At 39.5% G+C, this 23,353-nt stretch overlaps 6 protein-coding genes across 7 annotated transcripts; 1 reads left to right on the forward strand and 5 right to left on the reverse strand.

The window, feature by feature from the left end:
* Positions 1-2,969: 2,969 nt before the first annotated feature.
* On the reverse strand, positions 2,970-4,663 carry LOC112198228 (probable bifunctional TENA-E protein). Its single transcript, XM_024339313.2, has 3 exons — positions 4,421-4,663; positions 4,117-4,337; positions 2,970-3,499 (listed from the first exon to the last, which is right to left on the reverse strand). Exons 1-3 carry the CDS (start codon positions 4,574-4,576, stop codon positions 3,178-3,180), a joined length of 699 nt encoding a protein of 232 aa, XP_024195081.1. The 5' UTR covers positions 4,577-4,663; the 3' UTR covers positions 2,970-3,177.
* Positions 4,664-5,418: 755 nt separating this feature from the next.
* LOC112200639 (ubiquitin-conjugating enzyme E2 32) lies at positions 5,419-7,659 on the forward strand. Its single transcript, XM_024341659.2, has 5 exons — positions 5,419-5,650; positions 5,854-5,985; positions 6,068-6,152; positions 6,802-6,965; positions 7,073-7,659. The coding sequence occupies exons 1-5, from the start codon at positions 5,540-5,542 to the stop codon at positions 7,490-7,492; spliced, it is 912 nt and encodes a 303-aa protein (XP_024197427.1). The 5' UTR covers positions 5,419-5,539; the 3' UTR covers positions 7,493-7,659.
* Positions 7,660-7,730: 71 nt separating this feature from the next.
* LOC112198261 lies at positions 7,731-11,106 on the reverse strand. The gene is made up of 7 exons (XM_024339349.2): positions 10,909-11,106; positions 9,876-10,344; positions 8,946-9,549; positions 8,727-8,827; positions 8,558-8,647; positions 8,342-8,469; positions 7,731-8,241 (listed from the first exon to the last, which is right to left on the reverse strand). The coding sequence occupies exons 2-7, from the start codon at positions 10,245-10,247 to the stop codon at positions 8,097-8,099; spliced, it is 1,440 nt and encodes a 479-aa protein (XP_024195117.1). The 5' UTR covers positions 10,248-10,344; positions 10,909-11,106; the 3' UTR covers positions 7,731-8,096.
* A 2,149-nt stretch (positions 11,107-13,255) lies between these two features.
* LOC112200559 (pectinesterase inhibitor 6) lies at positions 13,256-14,733 on the reverse strand. The gene has a single exon (XM_024341597.2). It carries the CDS (start codon positions 14,391-14,393, stop codon positions 13,497-13,499), a length of 897 nt encoding a protein of 298 aa, XP_024197365.1. The 5' UTR covers positions 14,394-14,733; the 3' UTR covers positions 13,256-13,496.
* Positions 14,734-14,880: 147 nt separating this feature from the next.
* Positions 14,881-16,509, reverse strand: LOC112200560 (universal stress protein PHOS32). The gene is made up of 4 exons (XM_024341598.2): positions 16,148-16,509; positions 15,950-16,059; positions 15,750-15,868; positions 14,881-15,254 (listed from the first exon to the last, which is right to left on the reverse strand). The coding sequence occupies exons 1-4, from the start codon at positions 16,323-16,325 to the stop codon at positions 15,176-15,178; spliced, it is 486 nt and encodes a 161-aa protein (XP_024197366.1). The 5' UTR covers positions 16,326-16,509; the 3' UTR covers positions 14,881-15,175.
* Positions 16,510-18,727: 2,218 nt separating this feature from the next.
* On the reverse strand, positions 18,728-20,932 carry LOC112199482 (UPF0481 protein At3g47200). 2 transcript variants are annotated; one of them, XM_040519295.1, is made up of 2 exons: positions 20,800-20,932; positions 18,728-20,185 (listed from the first exon to the last, which is right to left on the reverse strand). In XM_040519295.1, the coding sequence occupies exon 2, from the start codon at positions 20,163-20,165 to the stop codon at positions 18,846-18,848; it is 1,320 nt and encodes a 439-aa protein (XP_040375229.1). In that variant the 5' UTR covers positions 20,166-20,185; positions 20,800-20,932; the 3' UTR covers positions 18,728-18,845. The 2 variants fall into 2 exon arrangements, with proteins under 2 accessions (XP_040375229.1, XP_024196265.1); XM_024340497.2 differs by lacking the exon at positions 20,800-20,932 and adding an exon at positions 20,640-20,793.
* Between the last annotated feature and the right edge of the window lie 2,421 nt (positions 20,933-23,353).

Genomic DNA, 23,353 nt, shown 5'->3' on the forward strand with positions numbered 1-23,353 from the left:
TTTGTTGCTAGTGATAGTAGCTTTTGTGACCTCGCCTGAGGTGGCCGGGAATCTCATCAGAGTAGCTTTTGTTGCCAGTCACAGTAGCTTTTGGTGTTAGTGACAGTAGCTTTTGTGGTCGCCAGAAGTTGGCTGGAGGTCTGCCGGAGACCCGCCGGAAGTAAGCCGGAGACCCGCCGGAAGTAAGCCGGAGGTCTGCCGGAGACCCGCCGGAGTTGACCGGAGACCTCGCCAAAGAGGAGAGAGAGAATGATTGTTGATTTTGTACTCTAGTGGCATTTATGTAAATATGTTGGTTTTTAATATCCAAAATATAACACATTTTTAAATCTAGTGGCCTTATGAGAGAAAAAACTAGTTGGTGGCCTTATGGCTGAAAAAACTAGTTGGTGGCCTTATGGCTAAAAAAACATTCAAAGATGCACTTATATGTAATTAATTTTTTTTTTTTTATTCCTTTGGCCTTTCGGTTTCTTGGATTGTTACTCGAATTATATGAATTTTAATCACTTTTATTTCTTTAATTAGATTAATTTTGATCAGTTTAATGTTCGTTTTCTTTGTTATCCCTTGGTACGTTGTTGTTGTTTTTTTTTTTTGTTTTTTTTGTTTCCTGTTCTGATCTCGTTTCTTTTGTTTCAAGGAAGGCCAAATGTCAAAGAAAACAATCCTACTCCAACATATCTTGGCTTCGAAAAACCAAACTGAACTAAAAGCATATAATTTAATTAAAAAATCATATTCTTATTGGATGGAAAAGATTCGTCATCCCGACTCGAACTATACTAATTTGAACAAGTAAAAATGTTCCTCAAAATCAATGCATTTGAAATAACCGAATCCGAACGAACCGATTTTGAAAAGTAAATACCAAAGCCATCCATTCAGCTAATACCCAAAAACCAAACCCATTAAACCCCTGGCAAACAGAGACAGTTCAGTTTGATACAAATGGCAAGGAGAAACGGTCCAGTTCAATCCGTTTCCATGTACTATGTTACCATACAGCTCTTGATGTCCTGGATTTATCATCACCAAATTTATCTCTATTAATAAAGCGAAGAGGGTGTTACTGTTCATCTTGGGGAAACTTTCGAACTTCCCATTTTTCCCTTGATATTGCCCATGATTTACAGAGAAAATAGAAACTTAAAGAGACGGATGTGGTTCTGGGTTTTGCCGACACAGAGGAAAAGAGAGGAGACGTGGCTAGGGATGGTTTAGTTTCGCTCTGATAGAGAGACAGATGGTTTCATTTCCATACAGTGATAGACAGAGAAAGAGAGGGGAGAAGAGCTTAGGTGACGGGAGCGGAAGAAGGATGCGATTTACAATTTGAAACTGAAAGAGACGACTGATTCGAGAGAGAGAGAGAGAGGAAGAACATGGCGAATCAAGGCGGTTCTTGGGTTTTGATTTGAGGAAGAACATGGGGACGGGAAGAGAACGAACAATGCGAATCTCGGTTCTTCGGTTCATCTGAGAAGAACACAAATCTGGGTATATCCTTTTTTTTTTTTTTTTTTAATTTCTTCTGATTGATTACACCGCTTTCATCTTTCGCTTCTGTGTTTCTTCGCTCCATAGAGAGAGAGAGAGAGAGAGAGAGAGAGAGAGAGAGAGAGAGAGAGAGAGAGAGAGAGAGAGAGAGAGAGAGAGAGCGAAGAAGCAAAGGAAGAAGGGAAAGAAGAAGACATTCGGGAGAAGACAGAAAAGAGGAGGTAAGCTTGAATTTTGGGTGTGATTGATCGGGTTTTGAATTTCGGTGCATGCAATTCTGGGTGATGCCTATGAATGTGGGTATGTGGGTTTATCTATCTGGGTTTGGTTTGCAATTTGATCCACCTCACCGCCAAACTGAAGCATGTTATTTTTCTTTTCTTTTTTCACTTCATCAGTACGAATATAACTGTCCCACATTTTTATGTAAAGATTGAGTCTTTAGCTTCGTTTTGATATTGGGTTTTGCTATTACTATGTTTGTCTCACTTTCTGCAATCAAGTTTATGTTTTCGCTGCTAAGGCTTGGAATTGTCAAACAGTATATATCATGGGTTAGCATCAACTTTGTGTATTTTAATTTGAAGGCTTTTATTTCTGCCTAATTGTTGGGTTTTAAAGTGGAAAGTTAATCTTATTTTTATCTATATAGCTTTCTGCGTATTAAATTATAGGTGTGTTTTTGGTGGTGACTTGATTTGTTGGTTTGTATTGAAATGCTGTGTATCTGCAGATTGGAACAAAGCAGTGGAGATACTATGATTTTGGTCCAAAAGGAGTAGCTGCACTTATTTGTCTTCCTGGAACAGCAGGGATGCCGAATGTCTGTTACAAGAAGATCATGGCATTGTCCCTGAAGGTAGTACGTTGTCATCTATAAAGATGTGTTCATGTTATCTTTCACTTAAGTCTTTGCAAAGCATATCGGTATTTGACTTTGATTTTCTTTTCTTCATTGATAGGCACTTAGATTTTAGTTTAGTTTTCAAGTATTCATGGTCCACAATGCATGTTTGACATTCATCGGGCATTAATTTTGACTGTTCAGTTGCTACTTTGCCAGTAATCATTAAGTTTTATTACTTCACATACAAATGAGAATTAGGTATCCCAATCAGGACTCTCCTGAGTTGCAACTGTAGGCTGCTTTGTGCAAGATGCTTTACTCCTTGATTTTAACTGAATTGTTCAATTTTTTGATGTGGTTTTTGTGTGTAGGATTTCTATGAGGATCTATTTGAGGAGCTGAGCAGGAAAGGACAGATCATTCTCAGACTATAATTAAACAGTTGGTGAATGAAAAGCAATGGGATAGGCAATAAATGGATGACTCGATGAAGCAAGTTTCGGACCAAAGTTGAATCAAAGCTGCTGTCAACTTGGTCAGGGATGAGCTAAAGGTGAAAGGAAGTTGAGAAAGAGCCTTCAGCCGCACGCGCGTGCTGGAAGGCTAGTACCCATAAAGCTAATAGAACTCAAAGACATCATACAGCCATATGATTACTAATTAGTAATCACTGCAAGATCAGTTTGATACACATACTAGTTTCAATGCACTAGTAACATTAGTTTGCTTGTCCGAAGGTGTAGCTTGCACATGATACAGCACTTTGTTCTATCCAACTGACTGCACCTTACAACTATTTACAAGGAGAGTGGCAATTTCAACCTCACAACCTAGTACCCGGGAATCCCACGGCTCATGTTCCAGAACTCAACCTCATATTCAAGAACACGCAGGAATGTCACTTCAGCTTTACTCACCTCATCATCTGTGGCCTTCAACAAACACCAGTCAGCAATGCTTTGGAGAGCAGAACAGTAGTTACCAAAGCCACCATTGCCCCATCTTTGACAAACCTCTTCTAGTTCGGGTGGGGTTTTGGAGCCCTCCCCCAGGCAATGGGCAAAGCTATCTTGGTACACAGTTTCAATGGCCCAATAGGCCATCATGCCCACTGTGTAATCAACCTCAGGACTAGTCAAATTCTCCAGAAATCTGTAAAACCATTCCAGATAGTACTCGATCATCATAAAGTAATGCCAAAGGTACCAAAAAATTCCTAAATATCGATGATCATCTAGATATCACATGATTGGTAACTAAATTTTAGCAAACCTTACCATTATTTTTTTCCACAGCGGTTTAAACCCTTATGGTTCAAAGCCCTAAACCCAGTACTGCTACAAGTACCAAAACAAGTCCTAAATATTTCAATCAAACTCATCCCCATATCACATAAATTGTTGAGCAATATATATACAAGGGGTGACTAGTATTTTAATTTCTCCTACGAGGTTAAATCCATTACTTCCAATGGCCTAAACCGAATGCTTTTTCTTTTGGAGAAATACTCTATAGTGTATACTCAACTAAATTCAACATTAATCTGTCACACCACTCCTACAAGTATTACATTTTCATATACTGATCCTAGAGGTACAAAAACAAATTCGAACTCTTAGGTCCAATCCCTCCAAAATTTTATCTGAAATCGGTCCTCATAGTAACTTCCAAAGCCCAGAACTTAAGACAAAAACCAATCTGAACCACTCCATAGTCCAAATTACAAAAACGAATTGATTGCCAAAGCCAAGTAAATTTGGGTTAATTACCTGCAGTAATCCTGGGTAGGCTTTTGAGGAGCAACAACAGAGAGATCAACACCCCATTTGGAGGCTTGTTTCTTGAACCAGTCAATCTCATCGTTCAAAGAAGCAAGCCCACTCAGTATCACTTCCACATCACCATGACTATCATCAGACTTCTTCCAAGCTTTCACCACCAAACTCGCCACAAACGGCACAAAAGCTCTCACAAATATGTAGTCCTGGCTCTGCAACCAATTCAAAACAGCAATCATAACCACGCTAAAACCAAAGAATTTGCTAAAAGAACGAAACGTCAACGTGTCTTTACCAGCCACCGTTTGAAGGCGGAGATGTCGACGGTGCCGTCGCGAATGGCGAGGATAAAAGGGTGTCGGGTTGCTCCGGTGTAGATCAAAGTGTGTTTCTTTAGCCACGTGTCGGTCATCCCGCGGCAGGGAACTCCGGGCTTGGGTGTGACGTCCATTTTTGTTGCTCGGCTTCGATCTCAAACTCGCAGTTTGGTAGAGACTTAAAGAGAGAAGACATGGGACTCTCGCAGGTATTTGTCACTAGTGTTGGACTTGAGATTTGAGAAGCCCAATGGCATTCTTCTTGTGACCAACACGTGGGAACCATGCAGGCTTTGAAGTACAAAGCACCGCTACTCGTGCCAAAGGCACGAGCTCGTTCTTGATCGACGTATTTTCACTTCAAATTTTTATGATTCACATATGACGATTTCTTGTCAATTACAACAAGATGAAGGAGCTCGTCAGTCGTCAACCAAGAGAATAAGAATTATGCTTTATATATACATAACGTAATATGATGATGCAATATGATTAAGTTTGTCTTCACTAACTATGCGTCTCAAATCTAAGAACGAGAAATTTTTTGATCAAGTTGAATGAAAATTGGTTAACAAAGTACTATTATTATTTTAAAATCCGACTTTGCTCTCATATGTTAATAGGCTGTTGCATTTCCTTACGAGATTCGAACTCAGGACCTAATCCACTAAAACCAACTCCTTCTATGCTTCTGATAGTTAAAGTGATTCAAGTACACGCGAAAAACGCGGATCAATCATGTAATATGAACTTCAAAGTTACGAACAAAACATTCCTAAATATCTTGTTGGGAAAAGGTTTAGGGGCTCAAGTTGTACGGCCCATCTCAATCGTGGGTCATGGATTATTAATAAATGACCCATCAGAGTCACAGTCCCCAATGGCCACTTGCCACGCAATCAATAGCAAATAAAATGACGTGGCCAGCAACAAACAGATACTCACTGACCTATAAAAGCACCGGCCGGCTCTAACCTCATCGGATTCGTATTCTAGTCTCTACAAATTTTGCTCTAACCGGAAAGAGGTGGTTTTGAATCGGATCGGATCGGATCGGATCGGCCCGGATCGGATATATTTGAATCGGAAAAACGGCCATGGCGGAAGACAAGTACAACCGGAAGAACCCAGCCGTGAAGCGAATTCTTCAGGAGGTCAAGGAGATGCAATCCAATCCCTCCGACGATTTCATGAGCCTCCCTCTCGAGGTTACCACCCTTCCTTTATCTATTTCAGTTTCATATAATCGATTCGTATTAGTATGATCCTCCGGGTTTGGGTTCTTAATTTGAATTTGAGATATTGAAAATTTGAAATCGGGCAATTTATTTGGGTAAAATGAGAAAATGCGAGGTATCCATATATGTAGTTGTAGTTGGAGTTGGTAGGTGATTGGTGTTTTTGCATACAGGAGAATATATTTGACTGGCAATTTGCAATTCGAGGCCCTCGGGATACCGAATTCGAGGGTGGCATTTATCATGGGAGGATTCAATTGCCGGCGGAGTACCCATTCAAGCCTCCTTCCTTCATGTTGTTGACGGTAATTTGCTCTTGCTTTTCGGGGTTTGCTAGGTATTGTTGTGGTTGGGTTACCTTTTTTGACTGATTTGCATTGGTTTCAGCCTAATGGTCGTTTTGAAACGCAAACCAAGATTTGCTTAAGCATATCGAATCATCATCCTGAGCACTGGCAGCCATCGTGGAGCGGTAAGTTTTGTTCTTCCTGAGACTTTGTGTGTGTTAGTATTGGAATATGTTGAAAGATTACTAGGATACTGAAATTTTTAAGGAGATTACTTGTCATTATGATCATACTAAACCATGGTTGGGTTGAGTGGGAGCTGGACCGGAACACCTTAGTTTAGCAATCGTCTTGGCTTCATGCCAAGGTTCTTTGTCATGTGCTTGGTTTCAAATTTCTCATATTTCATTGTTACTATATATTTATTTGATGTTTGGCATCTACATGGGATTGAAAACGTCTCTTAGAAAAAAGAGGGCCATAATTTTAGTTTCATTCTGATCATGCTAATATTCCTATATGCGTTTTGTATGAGCATCCATATTTCTTAATTCAATCATCCAAAAGGATTTGCTGCAAATCTAAAGTGTTTAATGTTCTATCATATATCTTTTTTCAATTACTTACAATATATATATATATATGGTATTGAGAAAATGTTGTGAGCCTAAACTAGTTCTGGTCTCGGAAGTCACTTGGCTAGCAATAGCTTTCTGTCATCGTTATTGACCTTGTAAGGGAATTTGCTTATATCACATGCACACATGTTCTCAGACATCTGTAGGCCGCCACCACACAGTTTTCTCATGTTTCCTCTGCTATTGCTGTTTGCAGTGCGGACTGCTTTAGTTGCTCTTATTGCATTCATGCCCACCCACCCAAATGGTGCATTGGGTTCACTGGAATACAAAAAGGAAGAAAGGCGTACTCTGGCTGTCAAATCTCGTGAGACAGCCCCAAGATTTGGAACTCCTGAACGTCAGAAGATAATTGATGAGGTACATAGCTTACTGAGAGTAGTGTATCAACATTATACTTTCACAGTTTCTTTTGGTAACAAACAGTTCACTTATCGAACTTGCTAACACATGTAATAATTTTGCAGATTCATGAATATATGCTAAGCAAGGCGCCACCTGTTCCTGAAATAAACCCCTCACCGGCTTCAGAAGAGCATTCTTCAAGCAGGGAAGGTGAGATTGACGGGAGTTCACAAAATGCTGGAGCCAGAGTCACTGGGGAAGAGCTCCCAAACCCAGCAGCAGATGACAGGATTGTTGAAGAAGTACAGGAAGCCCCCCTGAATGCTAACCCCACCCCTGAAATACCAAGGGTGTTGAATGAAGCTCCTTCTGGTGGATCAAGTCGGGTTGTACAAAGGCCAGAAATGAAAGTTCAGAAACCAACTGAAGATCGATTGTTCACATTGGCAGCTGTTGGACTTACCATTGCCATTTTGGTTCTTCTACTGAAGAAGTTTATGAAATCTAGCGGACATGGTGCCGTGTTCATGGACGAGTCTTAGACTTAGCGATGATTCCTACTGCCAAGGAAGCTAAAGATGCCTCGACTTATTGTTTATTGTAGTGAAAAGACATGTTTAAAATTTTCCATATATATAATATATTTGAAGAATCTGTAATCTATTTGACAATCTCAACTCTTAAATGTACACAATTGTAAGTAACAATATTTTGACTTGTCTGCATCCGATAAGTTTGGTTATCCAGTAACATTATTGGTAACAAAAAAATTGGACATTACATGCAAGTGATGTGGCCACACAAGCCAGGTTGAAACTTGTAGCGGTCTAACCTGTGAGAATGAAGCGAAACAAAAACTGATGCACAGTTTTCCTTGACTAGGAATGTAGGATTGTGGGAGACATCAAAGGCATTTCATCCCAAGTTAGCAAATTCTCTAAAATTCTTTACAGAAAAGTTTGCGAGCTTCGAATGTGGCAGTGACATCTTTGCACTACGTAATACTAACAATATCAGGGGTCGGTTAATAATCAACTATTCCATGACCAGTTTCAGGATACATAAAATTCAAGATAGATGTCTCTCCATTTCCCAGCAAAATCTGTCAATTGGTTCTTCTAAATTGGTGTGCATGGGAGGACTGTATCAACAAGCAATTAGAGGCTGCGTCTTTCCGTGCAATGCCCTGTAGCAGTGGAGACTGCAAAGGGGGAGCTTGGACTTAGAATCCCGATACTTGTATGCATTTGTACAATTTGGACCAGCACATTTTTCACGTGGGGGAGGGTAGCTAAATAACAACAGCCCACAAACCAGAAAGCCATATAAGATCACAAGAATGTGAGACCGAAGGACAAACTGGGGTTGGAAAAAGAAAGCAAATGCTGTACCTGCAGGGCACTGGACTGAAAATGTTCGGCAGACCAATATCATCAGAGAATGTAACAACCGTTCCATTAGGACCATTGACCCATCGGACAGTGTTTGGTGCCAGTGTGACAGCACTGCCATTCCTCCCCTGCATAATATTAGTAGATACTGAATCAGAATGATGCAAAGAACCATGAGAAAAATAAGAATGACTAATGCTCTATAGCTTAAAAGACCTGTGACAATTCATCCCTCTTCTGCTTCAGTTCTTCTTCCCTCTTCTTCTTCTTCGAATCTTGACCAAGTATCTTTCTGATTGCCTCAGCCTAGAATATACCAAGTGAGACCGTTTCCTAAGACTACCACCTGAGAACATAATATAAAACATGATATAAAAGACCAAACCTCAGCTTCTCTAGCTATCTTCTCTGTTTGTATTTTACGTCTCTGTGCAGCCTCGGCTTTCTTTGATTGCTTATCCACTTCAGAGATTTTCTCCTTCTTTTCTGTGGTCAACCAGCCAGTAAAAAAACTGAAAACAAGTTAGTATACATATACAAGCATATCTTGATGTATAGAAACACAATCACAATAATGCAATAAATGGGGACAGAGGATGCGCACTTCTAGATGGGGCAGGAAGCAACAGATTTGCAGGGTTAACAACGCTTGAACCAGAACCAGTTAAGATATCTATCCCAGACTGAAGGGCCCGGTTACGGGTGGTGGGTGTGGACTTTTGCGGCCCTTCCAGAAGTAAACTAAGAGATCCCCTTTTCAGTGTCTTCCCATTAGATTGAAGTTCATCATCAGATGTCAGTTCTTCTTCTTCTCCCAAATAGTCTTTATCCTCGTACATTTTTTCTGATCTTGACTTTATTCCACCATGTTTCCGCAGCCTTGGTAATTTACAGTTTCCAATATCACCTCCATGATCGCCATCCATTTGATTGCTCTTTGAAAGAGCAACCTTAGAAGCATTTAGTCTTTCAAGGAATCGAATTTCACCATCTTCATTACCATCTTCACTAAGTCCCACATCCAAGACACGTCTCCTAGGAATCCTCTTGCTCTTACGAGCTGGTTCACCATCGTCAGGAAAACTTTCCCTGGAGATTTTACCTTTCAAAGAATACTCCTTTCTCAAAGTAGAGTCAATTTTCAAGGAGTATTTCCGTTTAACTCCAATGCCTTTGCCTCCATCAGAAGAAGAGAAGGGTTTGCCATCCTGCAGCAGTAATTTAATAAGTAAAAATTCACATGGGTCAAAATTAAAACAGCAAAACATCCTTATATGACGACATGTTAAATGAAAAACTAACAAGTCAAACGCACAACTTCTTTAACGTACAAGTCACACACAAGTTTTCCAAAAACGGAGAGTATTTCATCCTGTAAAGTAACTTGTAGTTACTTTGTCATTACAGTTGTGATTGCACATGAAGAAAAAATATTAAAAATAAAGGTTTAAATCAGGCAGGTAGACAAAATAAATTTAATCTGCAGTGGTGGTACAAAATATGACCTATTTAGCAGTTCCATCACTGTAGGTACCTGGAGAAGTGGCTTCGGTTGGGGTTTGAAGTCATCGGAAGGGCATGAGGATTTAGGTATGGAAGAGCCACCACCAAGACTAGAATCAACTGTACACTTGGTTTGGATTGTATGAGTAACACCTCGAAGCTTAAGCTTTAATTTCTTCGGCCTTTTCTCACTTCGCAGTCCATCAGAATGCACTCCTTTCTCCTTACTATCATCATTCTTATCAAGGCTTTCTTTGCCAAAGGGATGTACAATTCGTAGCAAGATATTAGACCTCTCAGAAAATGTGAGTGGATCCAAGCGAGGTTTATGCGATACAACACTCCTTTTCTTCCTTACAATGCATCCTCCAGCAGAAAATCCAGAGCCACCAAAGCTTTCCATCAATACCAAAACAGTCGCAGTTCTTTGATCCAACCTCAAATTTCAATAAACAAGGGGAGGAAGTCCAATACAAGTCATTAAAAACACCGCATTGCGCCTGAAGATGAAAAATGTAAGTTAATCTGATCCCCTAAATGCAATGGCACTACAGGCTGTATACAAGAATTCAAGCCAACTAACAACCCATATGGGTACAATCACTTCAAAATTTCTGAACTTTACGGCAAACAAATAGATACCCACTTTCGGGTTGGTAAGAAGAAATCAAGAAAAAGAAAAGAAAACCCATATCTTTTAGGAGAAATCCCTATATGATAATACAAAATCAAGAGCATAAAAGAGACTACCAACCTCTACATACCAACATTAGTAAAAAGAAAGCAGCCACCAAACAATTGTTGACATAAATAGTGCAAAATTGAACTAAACATGAGTACAAACAATAAACAACAATGATTTCAAACCGAAAGAAACCAATGTTCTCTTGTCGTTTCGTATACTTCCACTCACTTGCTCTACCTTGAACCTTAAAGAAATGAAAAGACCTCACTTTCTCTACATTAACCTTATTTTCTTGAGTTGGTGTTTTAGATTTTTCTATGGAATCATTTAATGAGACAAACAGGGCATTATGAAAATCAGAAATCAGAAAGAAGTTTACCTTGATGAAGCCGGAGAGTGACTCTGAAGGCTGGAGGTGGAGGAGAACAAACCCTAGGTGGGTGAAGTGAGTTCCTGAAGTAAATGCTGGTCAGTGGGTTTTGGGAGTTTTGGAATGGCTTTGGTAAAGCATGGGAATGGAGCTCTCTCTATTATCTGCTACATTTTCCTCCGGACTTTATTTTGTTCCTTCATCTAGCACAGCTTTTTATGCAGAGCCATTATTGATGTGCATGAAGTCATGAACCAGGGGGATGGACCTGTGGCTGTGACCAGAGCCCAAGCCCAAAGAGAAAGACCGCTAACCTCCTCCATTTTTTTTTTGTTTTTGTTTTTGGTATACTCTATCAAAAACATTATTAACGTTAACCTCCCCCAATTAAAAAAAAAAAACTACTCGTCAATGTTTTACTGCATTTTTTTTATTTTTTGTAATTTTTTTGTAGTATTTTTTATTTGATAGTAGAGAAATCTCATATACAATGTGTTCATGTAAATCCCCAAATCTAGTGTTGGTGGTGTTGTTAATCATAAGGGACTTCTAATGAAGTAATGAGAGCGGTTGTTAAACAAGAGGCATGCTTTTCTTTTCTTTTCTTTTTTTATTCAAATCTCGCAATAGCTAGGTAAAAATTTCATTAAAATAAAGAAAGATACAAACAAGAGGAGAAGACAAGAACAACACACCTTACCCCTTCAAAAACAAAGCATAGATGGCAAGAAAGAACAGACAACAACACGCCTTCCAAAATAAATAAAACATTAATAGACAATGAAGTGTGACTCCCATTGGCCATTGCTGAAACAAAAGAACTCATCTAAAACGAAAATTAGGAAAATTCAACTTATCTCTCACCAAGTAAAGCTTGTCGACAGAGCATCACAATTGGCTAAATCATCAGCCACTTGATTCCCTTCTCGAAAGATATGTATGCAATGAAATTACATCATTGAAATCCGATGAACAAAAATCTTCCATGCCATCTGTAATTGCCAAAGCACCAATTAGGGAGAATGGAGAAAATCGAGAATTAGAGAGGAGTGTACTTCAAGCCAAATATGCTTACAATTGCGCACCTAAGCAAGCTCGATTGCATTGATCACTGCCATAACCTCAGCGGCAATAGAACTAGAAATATCAAGTGATGATGAAAAAGTACCAACTACCTACCCTTCGAAATCACAAAAAAACTTTACTATAACCAGAGCGATCCTCCCCTCGCTTTCAAGCACCATCTATGTTCACTGTGAACCAACTAATAATGGGTGGGCGCCAATTCACCTCATAAATTTTTGGTGCATAGCAGCCTTCAGGTAGCACTAAACAAAAGGCATGTGATATTTCGATCTTGATAATTGAGCTATTTGTACTTGAAATATGGGTTGAATTTGCTCTTGATTGTTTCTTATTTCCTTTTATCTGTCGAGTCTAATTGCCTTCAAGCTGTGTTACTAGTAAACTAGCAGGACCCACCCACTATGCCTTTAGAGATAAGTTAAAGGTAGTGAAAAAACTTCCGGTACAACTACCACATTTTCTGTTTTCTTTTTAATTTTTTTTCCTATTTTACAATTTACCATATTATCATTATTGATTAATTATATTTCATAATTTTTTAATATATAAAGGTTAAATTGGTAAAAAATTTCAATTTTGGAGAGCAAGCTCTATTTTCTTAATAATAGTATAGATATACAACATGGTAGAATGAGACAATAAGGTCTTATTTATGATATCAAGAGTTTTTTTTTTTCACATAACTTAATTTAGTGAAGTGACCTATAGATCATGTAAGTGTAATATTGTTGTTCATACAATATCAAATTTTTTGTCCGCCATAGTTGTGTTTTCTTTTAGTTAGAGGAATGACCTAATTGGCTCATGAATTGTATTGAATAAGATTATTCTGTCAACTTAATATTATTATTTTTTAAAATTTATTTTAAATAAAAAACAGACATATTACTAATATTCCTTGCATCAAATATTCAAAGTTTATGTTATAATTTTCTAATACAATCCATGAATCATTTACTTCTACAAAACCTTCCTTGAAAGAGTTGATATTCCCATCCAATTTATATCGTTAAAAGTAGCCATGTGCATGTCTTCCTATGGAGCTCGCACATCATTTCCTTCTCCTACGGTCCTACCCTCTCCTTGAAACACCTCATATTTTGATCTGGTGTTAAGTGATTAACACATAAGCTGACATTTGATCCCAAATCTCAAGAAAAATTTCTGCTATTATAAAATCCAATTAGTGTTTCAAACCCAATTATCCAAATGGTCATATAATTGGAAAATTTTTACACCTGATTTCAACCAGAGTACAAAATTGTTAGAATTACAAAACGCAACTTGTGACACATTATTATAGCAAACCAATCATATACAAGTATATACAAGTATCAGACCAAAAAAAATAAAAAAAAGTATATACAAGGAAATCCTATAACCAAGTTTCTCAAGTCGTACAAACAAGTTACAAACGAAATTTCCTTCTTAACATAAAACTACATGTACATCTTTTCAATATCCTCTGTGGCACAAAGCAAAATGGAAGGAGCTGAAGAAGATAAATATGATCACCACTTTATCAAAGAAGCAATGGCAAGGCAATTGCTGCCCATCTTACGAAGTTTATCATCAAAATCACTAAGTGGAGATTTATGTCCTTCAAAACCATCCTCACATGTCTGTGCATCACTAATTACCCCGCTAAGCATAGTGTTAATAGTGGCAATGTCTTTGTCCGGAATCGCATCCAATGCAGTTTGAAGGCCATCCAACGCCTCACTATACATATCCTTGCACTCCATGATTGCCATGGTCGTTCGGTGGGCATTGTTTGGCTCCGTGGAGTATTTTGACGCAGCTGCCAGGGCCATCTGGGCGTGTATGGAGCAAGCCTTTATCACCATCTGGAGCATCGTAATGGCATCTATAGATGTCTTTCCTCGTGCTGAAAGGAAAGGGAGAATAGATGAAATGCAAAGATCCGTGTAGTTGGTGTTGTTACATAGCTGTTTAGCGGCTGGATCCACAGCTGCTGGTGATGGCGATGAGGCTGCACTCAGCTGGCGTGATTGCATAAAGAGGTTGCTCCGTGGGCTTGTTTTGGTGGAACCAGATAAAGGACGAGGGAAAAACGATGACAAGTATGATGGTGAGGGAAAACTGGCTGTAGGAGCGGAGTTTTGAGGCCGAGGGGAGGCCACTGGTGGTTGAAGAGATGAAGGAAATATTTGCCGCAGCCGTGGTTTAAGATTTGAAGATGGTAGAGATAAGGCTGGGATTGCTGACGGAGGAGTTGGCTTAGATGGGCGAACAGATGGTTGACAGTCTGGAGCTGGAGAGGGAAATAGATAAGTCAAGTATGGATTCTTTGGCGGGCATGCGGCTTCTGCAGAACTCAAGCAAAAGACGAAGAAGAACAAAAGAATGTTGAAAAGTATTTGACAATAGTTATTGAGGGGATCCATTTCTTTCCTGAATTGTTTGCAGAGTCGAATGAATCAAAGAAAAAAAAATTGAAGGTGCGCGCTAAAGAAATTGTTTAGGAGTTCGTCTGGTTGGTAATTCATGCAATGCTAACGGCCCTCCATCATAAATCAGCCATAACTTGCGGAGTTGTGGCTATATTTGTATCATCCACCCTTGTTCTTTCTTCCTATACTTGGCTAACTGAATTTGGTGTATGGCCATTAGATAGAATGCATTTCTCATGACAATTTGTAATAACACCATGCAAAAGAGTCTTGTTTAAGTTGCTCTCACCTTCTTCTAAATCGATTCTTGACAGATGAAGATTAGAATAGACTATTACAATGTTAGCTAAAACCTTGGATATTGCAAGACTATTACAATGTTAGCTAAAATCTTAGATCTGCAATATCCAAGGATTCTTTTAGATCGACTGAAACGTTATCGCTTAAAATATTTAAAAAAAAAAAATTATGAGCATCAAAATGAAGAAACACGTATACAATTTGATTAGCTAATGACTTCTGGGATGAAAATCACCATAATCAGCTGCAGGTTGAACTCACATGATACAGGTAGCTCAGAAAAATTCCAACATCTACATACATGAAATCTATCGGCTTCAACATACAATAAAGAGTTGAAAACATAAGTTTATTACTTTGAACAAAGGGGAAAACCACAAGTTCTTATACAAACCGAAAGGTGGGTGCGAATGGACGCAATTATACCAGAGGCAGCATTGCACTTATTTACCAGGCGGTCATCAGGGCCAAAAGGTTTAGGCATCACTCTTGACTACAGTAACAGGACAATGCGCATTGTTTACCACATAGTTGCTCACACTGCCCATAATAGCCCTGAAAACACAGACAACAGATGCAATCAAAATCCAAAAGAAAAACCCAGTTAACAAAAGGCGCCTTGGTTATTATTTTACTTCCTTAACATGTTCATAATAAGAAAATTTTCCATATGAAGGTTGAGAAAATTATCAACTCAGAATAAAATATTCAGGTTCAGGTAGAAGTTCACATGGTCACCAACGCTCACTTTGTATTGATTAATCCCAAACTTATTGACCTTCTGGTGATCATATATCCCCTCTTATAGTCTTTGTCTCAAATGACCCCAGTGCGATGATCGGTATTCAAGTCTTATCTATTTGATCTACAAATCCTAACAGCATAATGTCAAGAAAGTCTATGCTAGCTTAAAAGAAGTAAATAATAACTTCATAAAACATGGAACATTAACCAAACTCTTTTAACATTTACACTAAATCAAAACCCACAAACACAAATTCAAAAATTCAGGAATGATCAAGCAATGCATGTTAAATTTAATCTCTATACCTCTTAAGCTTGCCAAGCCCTCTGTTTCCCATCACAAGGAAGCTCAAGGGAATCTTATCAACGGCCTCAATAATCTTCTCACGGGCATCACCCCAGTAGATCTTCACCAGCACCGTGATCTAATCACCACACACAGCTTATCAATTACACTACAAGTAAAACAACCCATTAACTGAAAATATCCCAATAAATTACTCCACCTCTTTCTGGCTAGCTGCAGTGGTGATTATATCCACGGTCTCCGGGTCAGGCTTCACTTCATACTTGTTCATAATATGAACATCAGAGAACTCCACCAGAGGAATCAAAGCTGCAAAATATTATCATTCATCAAAATCCAAACGTCATCATGACCCAACAAATTGCATAACCAACGAGAGATCAGACACAAGACTTACGAGACCCGGTGACTCCCCAGAGCTGCATCTCACCGTGCTCGTAAACCTGTTCGGGGCGGACGATGACCAGGATGAGGTGATCCCCTTTCCGGGCGACGTTGTCGACGGCCCATTTCAGGGCTGCTCTGCTGCACGGCGAGAAATCCACCGCTACTCCGATTCTTCTTTCTGCCTCCATCTTTTCTCTTTCTTTTGGACAACCAAAAGTGCGATTGCTTTGATCTGAAAATGAGGTAGAAGTCAAGAAGGAGCACCGAAAGGTCAGGTCTTCTATGCAATGATGAGATTAGAGTAAAGTGACAAGTGGGGATGTAAAGAAGGATCCCACTAGTTGCGATGGATGGTAGTTCTATGGGAGACGTGCGATGAGAATCAGAGGGTGTGAGGGAGAGGAGGGTCGTCTCTGCCTCCAATTATGGGAATAAGACACGACCGAGTAAACCACGGGACGTCTGTAGTGTTACTGCGTCGGGTTTTAGTCACATTTCGGACCATAATGCGTTGTTTTGATTTTTGATGAAGACAAACCCGGTGAACCTGCCGTTGACCTTAGAATTACAAGTTAATCAACCTTCTATACCTTTTTTACTTTGGACCGAAAAAAATTACAACATAAAATAAGTATAACAAATCTAAAATCTTCCATAATTCAATTTATAAAGAATCACTAATGTCACTACTTATTTGACCAAAAAAAAAAAATTCTACTTGCATTGCTTCTAGGCATAAACTTTTTTGATCGACTAGGCAGAAACTTTTTTTTTTTAAAGAAATACGACAAACTATATTAAATGCAAACTGAATGGTACATGGAGCGATGCAGAAGCATCGAAAGAAAACAATAAAACATAACAAGATGCACAAACGCATCTATAATGAAAAGATAACAATAAAGGATAACAAGATGCACATACGCATCTAGAAAGAAAGGTAACCAGGATGTGACTTGATGCCGAATGACATCACTGCACTGCATATGTCACGAGAGCAGGGTAAAGGTAAACGTAACTATAACAGTAACCATAACCGATGATATGATCACCTAGGAGAGGTGATTCACCCACCAGGAGCTCGAAAGTAACCGAGGGTGTCAAAAACTCAAAAATTAGCAAACGAACTCCTAAGAACCAGAACCAATACCATTTCAACATGAGCATTTGTCTCGGATCAAGGATCTGGATGTGAATGCGACCCGGGTCCCAAATACGGATCCAAATCCGGCCCGAGACCAAAGTCAAATCTGTCAAAGAAAACTTGACAAAAGTCCAAGCCCATTTGAATCTGATTTGGACACCCACGTACATGGGCACCCTATCAGATCTTCTCTGGACACCCACCTGTCTGTGCTCCCACTGCAGCCGTTGAATGTCACCATTAGAAGGACCCACGGCAGCGCCGCCACCATCCGCACGCATCCCCAGCACTCCTCGTCCTGTTCTGCCGCGCCACAACTTGGAAAACTCTTCACTAGAAGGACATGGCACCACTGTCAGCCGTCCAACCAAGCCGCATCGCAGCGCTGCTAACAAAGCCAAACCGACAACAGATCCAAAATCCCAACGGCAGATCCTCCATACACCAAGCACCAATCGCCACCGAAGAGGACCCAAACACATTGACACCATCCACGGCCGAAGCCCTGTAGTGGCACCTAGAAGCCATATCCCCCCAAACCGAGAAGATCTGGACTCAGAGTTGAAAGAACCGGGATCCCAAGTGTGGTTTGGATCCACCAGATCACGGCGCCGCCCTTCACCACCATCATCCAAACAGAGTGCATCACGAGCAAAGCCCGAAAGGTTTGAATCCCATCGACAAAACGACAAGACTAGAGTGCAGCAACCCAAAGGTTGAAGAGGAGAGATTCTCGAGTCCAAAACACTTGACAACCAAGGACTACTGATGCCATCGTCGCAATCCAAGGAAATTGGACGGTGAAACCCTAGGGCTAGCCGCTGCAAAGGGTGGAGAGTGAGAGCTCTCATGGCTTACTATACCTGACCGCCATTGTCGATTAACATATTTTTACTTAATAAATTTATAATCCAACTGTCTATATCTTAAATTATCCTTTAAAGATCATCTATGTAAAAAATCAATCGAATCGGAAATCTTTTAATTATCTAATTGAATCAAACAAATTGATGGTTCTAATTAACAACACTTACTATTATTATGATGAACCGTCCATGTATTTTATAGAAATAAATAACTAAAAGGTCTTCAATTTGATTGATTTTTTACAGAGCTAATCTTTATATTACGTTATACAACATGAATGGTTGGATTAGAAAATTATAAAGTTATTATGCATTAATCGTAAAAGATGGTGAATTTGCTCATTCACCTTAGGGGTGAACCTAAAAATTGTTATTGGATGGTTTTTCGACATAGGTCTTTAGAGATTTTACCACATCAATAGATCTCATGTCTTATTTATTTTTTGAAATTTGATTAAAGTGATCACAACTATTCAGCAAAGTTCATATCAAAAGAATCAACCTATGATATTATGAAGAAATTGTTATAAACATTATGATCGAAAAGAATCAGCCTACACTCCAAAATCAATATTTTACATATTGTTTCTACGCACTCATATACAAAATAGAATGATATTTTAGGAATGTCAAACATAACAATCATATCATAGTTTGGGCAAGTATGAAGAGATTGATCAATCTCATGGATCATCTCCCTAAACATGGTGGCGAGCGAATGTGAGTATAGAAAAAAAAGCTCCAACAAATGTGAGGAGAAGAGCCAAAATGGCAACAACAAGCACCGTAACGGCCGAAGGAGTGTTGAGATGGTATTTGCTCTTCAACTTTTGCTTCTTCGTTCTCTTCACGAATTCACCGACATCATCGAAAAGCCTCACATAGTAAAAATCCTTCACATCGATCTGATCGCACAACTTCTTCAACACTTTAAAAACCTCCTCGTCCTTATCCTCCTCATGCACAAGAATCTGTTTTCGCCGCAGCAATTTCACATCTTTCTCGGAAACGATTAGGCACCGCAGTAGGTATGCGTAAGATGTGACATGCTGCACCGGATCATCCCCAATGTGACGCGCCTCGAGTGCAATGAGGTTCTTGAGGAGTGTTTCGGTACAGTGATGGACTAAAAGGGGTGGCATTTTGAACACACCATTAGTAAACTTGATGTCCAAGAAACTGTGTACTGCGGTGGCACACTGGAACTTAACACCGGCTTGTTTTAGCTTCTTTGCGCAATCCAAGTAGTCCGGAGTTTTCTTGCCTGTCGATTGTAGCTGAGGATGTGTTGGGAGGATGCAGTGTCGAATTAGATCGAGTAAATGATAACCTTCTTGCTCGCGATGATACTCTCCTGGTATAAGGTACTTGAAGAAACGTGTAGCAAGTTCGCCGAGGGACTCGGTACATTGTGTTGGAAGTGGTACTAATTGAAATAACCTCTGAATAACAAAGAAGGGAATTTGGTTTTCGAGTAACACCATGTTACATCTCAAGTCTATGAGCATACCAGGCCTATTGAAGATGGGATCACGGCGAGACCTAAGGCTCTTGTATGAATACTTGAGAAATAGCTCAATGATGAAGCAGCTGTCAATTAGCATCAACTGCACAAATTCATCACTAGGGACTTTGATGTCTTCACTGTAGCATCTTCGTGCCTTGTGCTCCATTTGTTTTAGGGCTTTCACGCAGGTGTCAAGGCTTCCTCCTAGATTTGGTTTTCGACTGAGGAGTGCATAGCAGTAGCGCCACTTATCATCTTCAGAGACTTTGCTATCACGTACTTGTTTATAGTGCAAAGGGCCAATGGAGACAAAATCCGGGGCACATTTTTTTTCGTTAGGGACAGTGAAGATAGACACTGATACAGCAATGTCTTCCATCTTTTCTTTGATATGAGATACAAGTTCACCATTTTCAGGAGAGATTTCTAGAGAGATGTGGTCTTTGGTTTGTGACTGTCCCTCTGATCTGCTACTGCTTTCCATGTTTTTTAAAATCTCAATTTGATTCATTTGGGATTTGTCAACAGAACCTGCAATGGATTTAATTAGTTGCATAATCTCTAGATTAATATGAACATAATACTTATGAACTAGAGTCTCATATATGAATTTACTACTCATGGTAACCTATCTCTTCACCAATTGAGGAAAGTTTTTTCATAAATCCCTATCTTTGGATTTCACATTATTTGATAAAGACCCTAAACAGTTTAGCTTGCCTGAGTTTACGGTTTCATTTTCGGTGAAAAATGGGAAAGGAGTTTCTGGAATATGGCATTTTTTTTAGCGGATTAGAATGAGAGAAATACAAAATCAGAGAGTTAAACTCAATCAAGGTTCTATTTATCTGGTACTCATCTGTTTTTCCCGTCTTATAAACTTTAACTGAAACCCTTTCAGAAATGATTTGCAACATAAGCATGACAATATTGTACGTTCATATAAAAAACTTGAGCAGTGAGAATAAGCAGAATAAGATGTTACCAGCCTCGATCGTTACAAAAGTGTGTTGAAGTACTGGTGCTCAAGACTGCAAAAAGAATTGCTGTACTTGGTGCTTATTACTTGTAGAAAAGTTCTAATTCATGGCATACATTTCTAAGTGGAAAGTACAAGCAGAATATATGGTGCAAGAGGCATGTACCTTGCTATATGGAGCTCTAAATTAATCAGCCAAATAATTGATGACCATCTTAGTGTCGCAAGCAAGCTATTTATATGATCTCTGAATACTATCATAACCAAGAGAACACTTGAAGATGAACAAAACTGATAGGAATCAATGTTTACTTGGAGAGTGTGGCAAACAGAAATAAAAATAAAATCAGCTAGAGCCAGTGAAAAGCAAGGCTGTGCCCAAAGAAAAAGTTGAATATTAAATTGCTTTGAAGTGAGTTTAAGTATTAGCTATAGTAAGTTCAATGCCACTGATCGGTAATATAAAATTCATCAACTTGACCTATACTTTGTTGCTGGCTGTTTGGTGTGGCTTTTCTTCATAGTTGCAATAAGAATATGATAAAGTCTGTGGGGGCCGGGTCATGTCACTCATGTGTTTCAGAAATCAGGCTGCAGTTGTTGAAGGACATCCTATTCTTTCCTCCATTACAAGTAGGCTGGAGTGCTGAAGCAACTCTTCTATATACCAGTTGTTCAATACATTTAGACTTGACTGGCTCCGTTTTCAGCATCTTTAGGGGGGAGCTTAAGTACTTGCAAGAAAAGTTTGCACCATTTATGTACTGTAATATAGTATCTTCTACTGTGGCTCTTCAGTATCTTGTATATTATTCTTTTAGAAGATCTTGTATATTAGTTAGGTCAGATGGAAATATGCTGGAGCTGTGTTCAATAGCCCGGTTATTATCCATTCAAAACCGAACTTAAATAAGCAAATTCGGCAATGAATTAGGTTTAGGATGTGATTGAAAATGATGACCAACTCTTATATTTTTTTAAAGTAATCAAAACTTTAAACTCTATGTGTGAAGAGACCAAAATAAGCTTTTTGACAATTTCTCAATACTTCTAAACATGCCACCTCACGTGTAACAAAAGTTTAGTTAACTATGTGGACAACTTTAAGTTGAGTAATGTGAATTGCGTATTTTTTAATTCCTCAAATACTAGAAACCACTCTAACCCATTCCCTCAACCTCAAAATAAGTCTGAATAACTATGAAATTCCTTTGATGTTCGTAAACACCAGGTTATCTAATGCTCATTAGCAGATAACCCATTAAGTTTAGTGCAATTTTACCCCAACTAACCCATTAACCTCAGTGAAAATGAGCTAATTAAAAAGGAAAAAGAAAGTTGATATTAGGCCTGGGAATTGCTTACCGAAAAACCGAAACCGAATCCGACCCATCCGACCCGATACCGATCGGGTCGGTCTGAAACCTCAACTCCTCACAATACCGACCCGACCCAAACCGAATCGCATGAAAACGGGTCGGCCTCGGTATGGGTCAAATACATACCGTTTTAACCGACCCGACCCGATGCTCTAATATTGCGTACGACTTGTAGTTGATTTCAGCCCTAAACATCGCGTTCTGCCGTTCGAGCCTCTCTTCTCCAGTTCTCCTCCATCGAACACTCCCAATTCCCAAACCCTAATCGAGCCTCTCTCCTCCTCCATCGAAGACTCCCAGGCCCCAGCCTCTCAACCTCGCACTCCTCTCTGCTCTCCTCCATCGAAGACTCTCAGCCTCTCACTCTCACAGTCTCACTCCTCTTTGCTTACCTCCATCGAAGACTCTCAGCCTCTCGAAGAACCGAGACCGAAACAACAGCTCAACCTACTCGATCCAAGTCTCCTCCATCGAAGACTCGAAGACTCGAAGGCTCTCGCTCTTCTCTCACTCCTCTACTCCATCGAAGATCGGAAGCTGTCGCTCTTCTCTCACTCCTTTCTGCCCTCCTCAAAGATTCGAAGGCTCTCACCCCTCTCTGCCCTCCATCGAGGAATCGGTTCTTCAACTCGTTTCTTCAACTCGATTCTTCAAGCCTCCCACTCCGAATCGATGGGAAAACTGGGAGTAAGTCTCTCACTTTCTCAGATTTTTCTGTTTTCATGATTGTGTAGCAGCATGATTGTGTAGCTTGATTTGAATTTGGGATTGTGTAGCAGCATGATTGTGTAGCTTGATTTGAAATTGGGGTTGATTTGAAATTGGGATTCTGTTGATTTGAAATCGACAATGATAAGATGGTCTTAGTTATTGATTATGCCTCATTTGTGGTTGTCTGCGGGTCACAAGGTCACAAATGGTTTGTAGAAAAAGCCAAAGTCTTTGAGGCTCTGTACTTTCTATTTTCGTGTTCATAACTTCATAAGCTGCATTGCATATGAATAACCTAACTGTTGTGTAATCGAGTAACCTGACTGTTGTGTAATTTTCTTGTTTCAGTTTAAAAGCGGTAAGAAGAAAGCTCAAGGACAGAAAGAAGGAGATTCTAGCTTAGTTGTTTCTTCAACTGGTACCTCTCCCTCAATCCCTGACAGAGCTGAAGAAGATGTCACGGATGGAGGAGCTCCAGCTTCCTCATCTGACAAGGTTAGTAACAATCCTCGAGCTGATAGAAAACGTAGTTGGGTGTGGGAGCACTTTAAGGAATATAAGGATGTAAAAGTCACTAAAGTAAAGGGTCAAGCAGATATTGTAGAAGAATTTAGGAGGGCTAAGTGTATA

This window comes from Rosa chinensis, chromosome 4 (assembly GCF_002994745.2).
Source record: "Rosa chinensis cultivar Old Blush chromosome 4, RchiOBHm-V2, whole genome shotgun sequence".
Taxonomy (NCBI): Eukaryota; Viridiplantae; Streptophyta; class Magnoliopsida; order Rosales; family Rosaceae; genus Rosa; species Rosa chinensis.